Source organism: Brassica oleracea, chromosome C9, assembly GCF_000695525.1.
Source record: "Brassica oleracea var. oleracea cultivar TO1000 chromosome C9, BOL, whole genome shotgun sequence".
Taxonomy (NCBI): Eukaryota; Viridiplantae; Streptophyta; class Magnoliopsida; order Brassicales; family Brassicaceae; genus Brassica; species Brassica oleracea.
Genome location: NC_027756.1, coordinates 15,011,776 through 15,020,433, shown reverse-complemented (window position 1 = coordinate 15,020,433; position 8,658 = coordinate 15,011,776). Strand labels below are relative to the sequence as shown.

Below are 8,658 nucleotides of genomic sequence, written 5' to 3'. Positions count from 1 at the left end.
ACTTGGGTTTATTTTATACTAACCATAACAAAGAAGGATTAGTTGGCTTTGCTGATGCAGGTTATTTCTCGGATCCTCACAATGCTCGATCACAGACCGGCTACTTCTTTACTCATGGTGGTACGGCCATCTCATGGCGTTCCATGAAGCAGACAATCACGGCCACTTCATCAAACCATTCAGAAATCTTGGCTATTCACGAGGCCAGCCGCGAGTCTGTGTGGTTACGGTCCATGACCAACCATATCCGAGTTGATTGTGGGATGACCGAAGGCAATGACGCACCAACCGTGGTTTATGAGGACAATGCAGCTTGCATTACTCAGCTTAAGGATGACTACATCAAAGGAAGAAGCACATACTGCCTAAGTTCTTCTTCACGCACGAGCTTCAGAAAGTCGGCGAGGTCCAAGTCGTCCAAGTGCGTTCCAGTGACAACTCAGCCGACCTGTTCACCAAATCACTTCCTACCTGCACGTTCAGGAAGCTCACACACCATATTGGGATGCGTAGACTGAAAGACCTTCAGTGATGTTCAGAACAAGGTGAGTAATAAGTGTTGTACTCTTTTTCTTTCACCATGGTTTTGTCCCACTGGGTTTTCCTGGTAAGGTTTTAATGAGGCAACATCTAAAGCGTATTACAAACTCTGTATGGTTATGGCATCCAAGGGGAGTGTTATAAATCATATTGTGGATGTCCATAACCGGCCCGGTCCATAACCGGTCCATACCTAGAGAGAGAGAGAGAACCGGTGGCTGGAGAGAGAGAAATCCTATTTTCCCTTTTTCTTATAAGTTTATGATTTGTACTCTTTCCGTATTTGTATTTCATTTTTCTAGTCTTTCCATTATCCTATGACGGTGTAATTCCCTATATATAAAGGGATACTTATGTTTATGAATAAGACATAAACATACAGATTCTATTCTCTTGTTTTACAACAATATCCTATATTTTTCGGGGACAAAATGAAACATCAGATTTTTTAGGTAGAACGCTATCGTATATGTATTTGTTTTGTTGGTTATTCTATTCCGATCTAGTTATCCAAACACCTCAAATTTGAATAATAGAATAATTTTTTTTATATTTCTTTTCTATCTAACTGATATACATTTTTCTCAAAAAAGTCTATTTTTAATAACTATATTAGTTATATAACATTAATTAAATAATAAATAATGCCATATATTTAGAAATGTTACATTAGGCAATTGGATTTTTTTTTTAAATGTCAAATCTAAACTATTAAAACTAAAGTACAAATAAATCTTAACCCTAAGTTTTCTTCAATAATTACTATCCAATGCCATTGACCTTATAAATAGAAATTTCCATAAAAATTATTACGAAATTGCCTAATATTTAGCTACCTAATAAATTTAGAAGATATGCAATCCTTCATTTAATTTAAATCAAAATCAAAAATTCAATTTTGCAATCCATAAAAAACTATAAAATAGATTAAATTATCAGATTAATTTATTGGTTTATTGAAAATTAAATTAATCAAAATCGTTTAAATTTTTAGAATAATAAAAATAACTCAGTTATATTTAATTAATTAGTCACTTCTAATTTAATTAGTACAATAATGTATGTATTTAATTTTAAACGTTTACAAAACTAAATACCCGTGCGGACGCACGGATCAAAATCTAGTGATATATTAAAATTGTTAAACGTATGAAGTAACAATTCAAATAGAGGAAATTAAGTACTCCCTTTGTTACTTATAGATCCACTTTTTAGAAAAAAAATTTGTTTTAAAAAGATACATTTTTTACATTTTCAAGACATTAATTAATGAAAAATTGTACTTTTCAAAAAATACAATTGTGTTTAATAAAATTTCATTGGTTAAAAGTTATTGAAAATAGCTAATTAAGGAAAACAATGTATTGGAAAATACAATTTTAAATGTTTTCTTAATAAGTGTGAAAAAACTATAACATGGATCTTTTAGGAACGGAGGGAATAGGAACGGAGGGAGTAACAAACAAAATAAAAGGAGTAAAAATACATTATTTCTTTAATAAAGTTATACACAAGTCAAAAAGAAAGATCTGAAACCAAGTGTAGTAATTAAGAATATTAAATACCCTTTTGGAAAAGACATGGTCCCAAAGACCAAGCTCTAGATTCATACACACACACATTCACACACCATCTTCAACCTCTCTCTTAATCTCAATGGACTTTTTCCAGAAAGCCAAAGCCGTTCGTTTACGGAGCCACCACGACAAGTACCTAATCGCCGACGAAGACGAAGAGTCCGTCACTCAAGAACGCAACGGCTCAGCAGGCGCAGCCAAATGGACCGTGGAACCTGTCCCAGGCTCCTCCAATCTAATCCGCCTCAAAAGCGCTTACGGCAAGTACTTAACGGCGTCAAACAAACCGTTTCTCCTCGGAGCCACGGGAAGAAAAGTTCTGCAGACTAATCCGAGCCGTCTCGACTCGTCTCTCGCCTGGGAACCGATCAGAGACGGTGCTTTGGTCAAGCTCAAGACGCGTTACGGTCACTTCCTTCGCGGTAACGGTGGCTTGCCTCCGTGGAGAAACTCCGTCACTCACGATATTCCTCACAGATCGGCTACTCAAGACTGGATTCTTTGGCACGTCGACGTCGTCGATATTCTCACCGATCAACACCAGCAGCCACAGCCGCAGCCTCCGTCTCCGCTTCATCATTCTGATTCTCTCGATTTCGAACCTGGATCTCCTTCCAGATCTAACCGTTTCTTCAGACAGGAGGTGAGTTCTTGAACCGACAAAACTTTCCAACTGAAGACTCGTTGACTTTATGTTTTTGTGTTTTGTCGTAGTCAACGGATTCGGTAGCGGTTGGATCGCCGCCGAAATCGGAAGGGAGAGTGATATACTACCACGTGGCGGACGATGACGGTGATGTTGAGGATGATTCAGTTGAGGTGAAGTCGTTTACTTTCAAAGGCAATGGGGTTGAGGAGCTGACTAAGAGGTTGAAAGAAGAGAGCAATGTGGAAGATGTTATCGTTTGTACTCGTAGTCCTTTGAACGGGAAGCTTTTCCCTTTGCGTCTTCAGCTTCCGCCGAATAATGCCGACATGACCGTTGTTTTAGTACCAGTCTCATCGAAAAGTGAGTTTGTTTTGTCCTAAATTGCAAGTCAGAATCGTTGCTTTGGCACTAATACTCTGTTTTTCTTTGATGTAACAGTAGCGGAAGGGTTCATCAAGTGAGAAATTTGTATGTTTGAAGCTTGAGCCGTGAAAGTGAAGGCTATAGCTGGAAATGATTTGTTGTTAATTCAGTGGATTTGCCCTTAGAGATATGCTGCTTGATTATTTAAACAACATTTATGAATTATACAAATATTGTTTGCAGCGGTTAGTGATTCTCGCTGCCTATTAATACAATCATTTTACCTGCTCTGTTCTGCGACTAGCTTTTTGTTTTGTTTGCTACCAGTAGTCTGAACAAGAGCAGGAACCGTCTTTATAAGTGATAGAACGACACTATCTCTTACAATGATCTCAGTGTTGGAACACTTTTGAGATTAGTTTAATAACCTCGTGGCAATCGCTGCTACCAGACGTGTGGATTCTTGAATATACAGATTGGAGTCTAAAGGTTTATAAGCTTATCAGATTAAAACCAACGGAGAGTCTCTCACAGTGTTGGTTGGCGTTGGCTAGAGGTGCTTGAGAGCGATTCTGTAAATAACCAATGGATATCAGCTTGTCGTCTGAGGGACTCTTTTCTAACCCCACGTTCCAGTAATTAGTTTTCTGAACATCCTTCCACCGGATGACCATATGTTTCTCCCCCAATTTGATAAAAGAATATAAGCTTAGTCTATTTATTCCTTAAATGTAAATGAATGTTAAAGAATCATGGTTAATAAATATTCGTTGTAAATTGTAATTAATGTAAAGGAATTTACTATTTTTCACTCATTCTTTTGTTACTATTTAAATTAAGCCAAAAAAGTTTTATAATTTGAAGTTTTGAACAGAACAACAACCTGAGAGTGGGCTTTTATTTGGGCTTCAACGAATCGCAGCCCACCTGAAGTAACCCTCCCCTCCCCCACTACGTAAGCTCTGCTTAGTGCTTATCCAACAAAGCAGGTCCAGCTCAGTGAAGACAAGACAGGAGTACAATAATTGTTTCAAAATTCTTCCATCAAATGTTATTCAATACACAAAACCGTGTACCACATTCTGCTTGGCATGTTCTACCTTACACGCACTCCACTCTCTCTTCTTCTACCCCTTCCTCACGCCTCCTCTTTATTCTCCTTCTCAAACTCTCCGATCCAAATCTAACGTTCTCAGATTGTTCTGAATTACGAAATCAATGGGGGTTGATTACTACAACGTACTGAACGTGCCCCCAAGCGCGAGCGAAGATGATCTGAAGAAATCCTACAGAAGACTAGCGATGAAATGGCATCCCGACAAGAACCCTTCGAGCAAGAAAGAAGCTGAAGCTAAATTCAAACAGATCTCCGAAGCTTACGATGTCCTGAGCGATCCTCAAAGGCGTCAGATCTACGATCAATACGGCGAGGACGGGCTCAAGTCTTCCGACTTACCAACGCCGGCTACGCAGCCGAGCCACTCCTCCAGCAACAACAACAACGAGTTTCGGTATTATCCGCGAGACGCTGAAGATATTTTCAACGAGTTTTTCGGCGCGTCGGGGGATGCATTCGGCGGAGGAGGGAGGTGGGAGAGTGGCAACGGAGGAAGAAGCAGGTTCAGAAGCGCGGAGGCGGGAAGTCAGACGAGTAGGAAGGCGACGGCGAATAGGAAAGCTCCGGCGATCGAGAGCAAGTTGGCTTGTACTCTCGAGGAGTTGTATAAAGGTGGGAGGAGGAAGATGCGAATCTCACGCGTTGTCCCTGATGGTCTCGGGTTAGTCTTTTATTACCATCTCTATGATCACTTTCTTGATGAAATCAAGAATCGTATAGTTTTCTTGATGCTCTGTTTTGTATAGAGTTTATGTTTCTCTGTTTGATTTTCCTTATAAGTTTCTTGTTGCTACATTTGATTTTGCATAGTTTAGTTGTTTAAGACCTTTATGCCATTTCAAATCAATTTCATCATTGATTAATAGTTCTTTGGTTTGTTTAACTGAATGTGTCAATCTCTCTGATGCTGTCTTTGTTTGTAGGAAGCCAAAGACAGTGGAAGAGATTTTGAAGATAGACATTACACCAGGATGGAAGAAAGGAACAAAAATCACATTCCCAGAGAAAGGAAACCATGAACCAGGAGTCACTCCCGCTGATCTCATCTTCGTCATCGATGAGAAACCGCACTCGGTCTACAAAAGAGATGGAAACGATCTGATTGTAGACAAGAAAGTCTCGCTTTTGGAAGCTCTAACAGGTATCACTATCAGCCTGACAACGCTAGACGGGAGGAATCTGACTATACCGGTTTTGGATATCGTTAAACCGGGTCAGGAGATTGTGATCCCTAACGAAGGAATGCCTATCTCTAAAGAAGTTTCCAAGAGGGGAGATCTTAGGATAAACTTCGATATCTGTTTCCCTTCGAGGCTAACATTGGAACAGAAGACAGATCTTAAGAGAGTTCTTGGTGGAGCTGGAGTTGACAACTAGTTAATGTTCTTGAATGTTGAGAGACTGTACATACACAATGTGTTTTCAAAATCCTCAGAATAAAGAGTTTAAGGTGAAACAGATCGGCACTTCTTGAGTCTTGATACTCTTTGGTCAGAAAACCTCTTTGATGTCATGATATTTATTCTCAGTTACAAGCCATTCGAAAATGTTTTTGTAACTTTTTGTATCTCCAACTACTAATATATTCAAATATACTTCTTTTGATAGTAGTATAGTTCTTGTAGTTACCATATTCACATAACCATTGTTATAGGGTTTTCTCCTCGATATTAACTAAATTTCATACAAGTGGCTGTAACCTTAGAGAATTTATTATGTTACTAAATGATTTCTCATGACTATCAAAACATTTTTGTCATTTTTATTCATAACTTTTGAGAAAACAGCAAACCAAAAACACAACTTCAATCAGTGAAACACACACACACACACGGAAATGTATAATCTTTTGTTCTTCAAATTAAAAACAAATAAATCTTAAACCCTATGCTTTTCAATCTTGTACACAAGTTCATCAGGTTTGGCTCCAACAACCCTATCAATCTCTTCTCCTCTCTTCACAAAAACAAAGGCTGGAAGAGTATTTGCTCTATATGTTCCAGCCACATCCTGCATATACATACCAAATAGCTTAGTCTTGAGAGAGATTTAAAGATTCACGGCTTCGGTTACAAGAAAACCGTAAATGATGATCATTCTACAAGTAAAAGAGAGAGACTACTTACCATGAATCTATCCACATCAACCCTCGCAAAAACAGCTTCTGGATACCTAGAAACGATCTCCTTAACTCTAGGTTCCATTGCTTTACAAGGTCCACACCATGCAGCAGTGAAATCAATCACTAGCTTCAAAGCCATCACAATTTATTCAGTTAGCTTAGAACAGAACCAATTGAATAACATGTAAACAAGATTAAACACTGATATAGATATATAAATGGGTTCAAATGTGGTTTTCTAATAAAAATATACCAATTTATTTGAGCTTTTCATGGAATCAAAGAGAGATCTCCACTGTCTTCTTGATTCCATTTCCACAACCAAACCATTCTTGGTTTCCGCTGATGAAGGAACATCATGCACAGATGAAACGTTGGAACCCATTATCTTCCGAATGTGTGTATATAGAGATATGATTTGCACTTAATTGCTTGTAGCTAATATGAACAAAAAGAGAGAACCAGTGGAGCTATATATAGATAAATTTATTCGTTAAAATAATAAATTAAATAGTATCAATGGAATATGATTCAATTTGCCATCCTTCTCTATAACCGTTGGTTTTTTTTCAAGAATATAGAGCTTATCCCAGTTTATTTTCGCTTTGTTTAGTTCGATTTAGTTATTCAATATTCTCCTCCACTACATAAAGGTATTAAAAGTTGATCTAACACAAAAGAAATTATATGCACGTCGTAAATAGGCTAATTATCTTGTTACCTCATTAATTTTCCCTGGCGACGATGTTATCATTTACTTATTCTTGTTGTTATCTTCTTATCTTGGGGTTACTTACGTCCTAATTTACACTCACATAAAACTTGTTTGTTTTTCACATAAAACTTACAAGCAGAAATCAGTATAATACGAGAAAAGAAAAGTGAACGACACGGTGCAGCTCAATGTAATATCATTTGGTGTAGAAGAATATTGGTGTGTTAAGGAGCTGTCATCAACTCTTCCCCAATGCTTCTTATTCCATTTCGGTACCTTAAGAAACGTAAAAACTAGGAATAATACGTGGAAATGGTTTTCAAATTTATAATCTATTAAGGCCAGATACAATGGGCTGTTGAATAAATTTATTAAACTACAATGGTAAGTTGAATAAATATGGAAGAGGACGATTAAACTTGGTTGAATCAACAAAAATAAGGACAAAATAGACATGTGGCATGAGAGAATTGGACCAAAAATGTTTTAACCTCAAATATAAATATGGTGTTTTCGAATGGGTTGGAGTCAGTTTTGGTATTTTTTCACCTAAGTTATTTGAGATCAGTTATTTGATATTAAACTTTTTATTTATTTATTATTTTTATACCAAAATTCATTATTTTTAAGACTACAAATAGAAATTTATTTCATTTGATTTGGACACTTAAAAAATTTATCTTTTGTGAAATAGATTTACTAATAATTTTTAAACATTCAAAATGATGGTTGTTATATTTTTATATTTATTACTTGGACATTATAAAACAAAAACAAATATTTTAAAATTTATTTAATACTAAATATTTTGATTTTTTTTTTTGTATATTGTTGTTGGTAATATGTAAATATGCATATATAAAGAAAATAAAAGTGAAAAAATTGTGGGGGTATGGTGTTGAATTGTATTAAACAAAACTAATGTAAATGTAAAAAAAAATATAGTTGTTGAATAAATATGTAGAAGAAAGAGAAACTGATATGTAATATTAAAAAGTGAAAATTAAGATACTTAATCTTTTTTACAAGTGTAAACGTAAAAAACATGGAAGTAAACGTGGAAACATGGAAACATGGAAGCGAACGTGGAAGCAAACGTAATGCCCCTTTGGGCATTAAGAATAGGAAGTTTGAGATCCCGCAGGGGGTCTCCAAGTAAGCGCTCGACGTCTTCTCGATCACACGTCGAGGGGGGTGATAAGCAACGAAGTAGACATGCAACAACAGTGGTACCGGCGACTAAACATGATGGTTTGATGAGTTCCAAAAACTCATCCAAACATTATTAATGAGGACAATCAGTTGGAACTGTAGAGGGATAGGGAACGACCTCACAGTTCGACGTCACAGTTCGACGCCTTACGGAGATGTGTCAGAAACATCGCCCAGGACTTGTGTTCCTTTCTGAGACGAAGAACAGAAGGCCGCTGTTGCAAAACATTCAGGCCGACTTAGGAGTTGATAATGTGTTTACTGTTGATCCACTAGGACTCAGCGGAGGTTTAGCTTTATTTTTTATGGATGAATTTCAAGTTAATGTTTTATTTTCAAATAACAGAATGATTGACATTGAGG

General features: G+C 36.9%; 3 protein-coding genes across 3 annotated transcripts; 2 read left to right on the top strand and 1 right to left on the bottom strand.

Annotated features, from left to right (window-relative positions):
* Positions 1–2,148: 2,148 nt before the first annotated feature.
* LOC106318136 lies at positions 2,149–3,421 on the top strand. Its single transcript, XM_013756000.1, has 3 exons — positions 2,149–2,760; positions 2,832–3,126; positions 3,205–3,421. Exons 1-3 carry the CDS (start codon positions 2,197–2,199, stop codon positions 3,225–3,227), a joined length of 882 nt encoding a protein of 293 aa, XP_013611454.1. The 5' UTR covers positions 2,149–2,196; the 3' UTR covers positions 3,228–3,421.
* A 753-nt stretch (positions 3,422–4,174) lies between these two features.
* On the top strand, positions 4,175–5,704 carry LOC106319382 (dnaJ homolog subfamily B member 1). The gene is made up of 2 exons (XM_013757693.1): positions 4,175–4,907; positions 5,170–5,704. Exons 1-2 carry the CDS (start codon positions 4,348–4,350, stop codon positions 5,621–5,623), a joined length of 1,014 nt encoding a protein of 337 aa, XP_013613147.1. The 5' UTR covers positions 4,175–4,347; the 3' UTR covers positions 5,624–5,704.
* Positions 5,705–5,992: 288 nt separating this feature from the next.
* Positions 5,993–6,825, bottom strand: LOC106319381 (thioredoxin H7). The gene is made up of 3 exons (XM_013757691.1): positions 6,622–6,825; positions 6,373–6,495; positions 5,993–6,256 (listed from the first exon to the last, which is right to left on the bottom strand). The coding sequence occupies exons 1-3, from the start codon at positions 6,751–6,753 to the stop codon at positions 6,125–6,127; spliced, it is 387 nt and encodes a 128-aa protein (XP_013613145.1). The 5' UTR covers positions 6,754–6,825; the 3' UTR covers positions 5,993–6,124.
* Positions 6,826–8,658: the final 1,833 nt, after the last annotated feature.

What these genes read in the sequence shown, in the direction of transcription:
- LOC106318136 (XM_013756000.1), top strand. Translation starts at nt 2,197, where the DNA reads ATGGACTTTTTCCAGAAAGCCAAAGCCGTTCGTTTACGGAGCCACCAC. An exon ending in ACCGTTTCTTCAGACAGGAG is followed by an intron (nt 2,761 to 2,831) that starts GTGAGTTCTTGA and finishes GTTTTGTCGTAG; the next exon opens with TCAACGGATTCGGTAGCGGT. An exon ending in AGTACCAGTCTCATCGAAAA is followed by an intron (nt 3,127 to 3,204) that starts GTGAGTTTGTTT and finishes TTGATGTAACAG; the next exon opens with TAGCGGAAGGGTTCATCAAG.
- LOC106319382 (XM_013757693.1), top strand. Translation starts at nt 4,348, where the DNA reads ATGGGGGTTGATTACTACAACGTACTGAACGTGCCCCCAAGCGCGAGC. An exon ending in GTTGTCCCTGATGGTCTCGG is followed by an intron (nt 4,908 to 5,169) that starts GTTAGTCTTTTA and finishes CTTTGTTTGTAG; the next exon opens with GAAGCCAAAGACAGTGGAAG.
- LOC106319381 (XM_013757691.1), bottom strand. Translation starts at nt 6,753, where the DNA reads ATGGGTTCCAACGTTTCATCTGTGCATGATGTTCCTTCATCAGCGGAA. An exon ending in TGAAAAGCTCAAATAAATTG is followed by an intron (nt 6,496 to 6,621) that starts GTATATTTTTAT and finishes ATGGCTTTGAAG; the next exon opens with CTAGTGATTGATTTCACTGC. An exon ending in TTGATGTGGATAGATTCATG is followed by an intron (nt 6,257 to 6,372) that starts GTAAGTAGTCTC and finishes ATGTATATGCAG; the next exon opens with GATGTGGCTGGAACATATAG.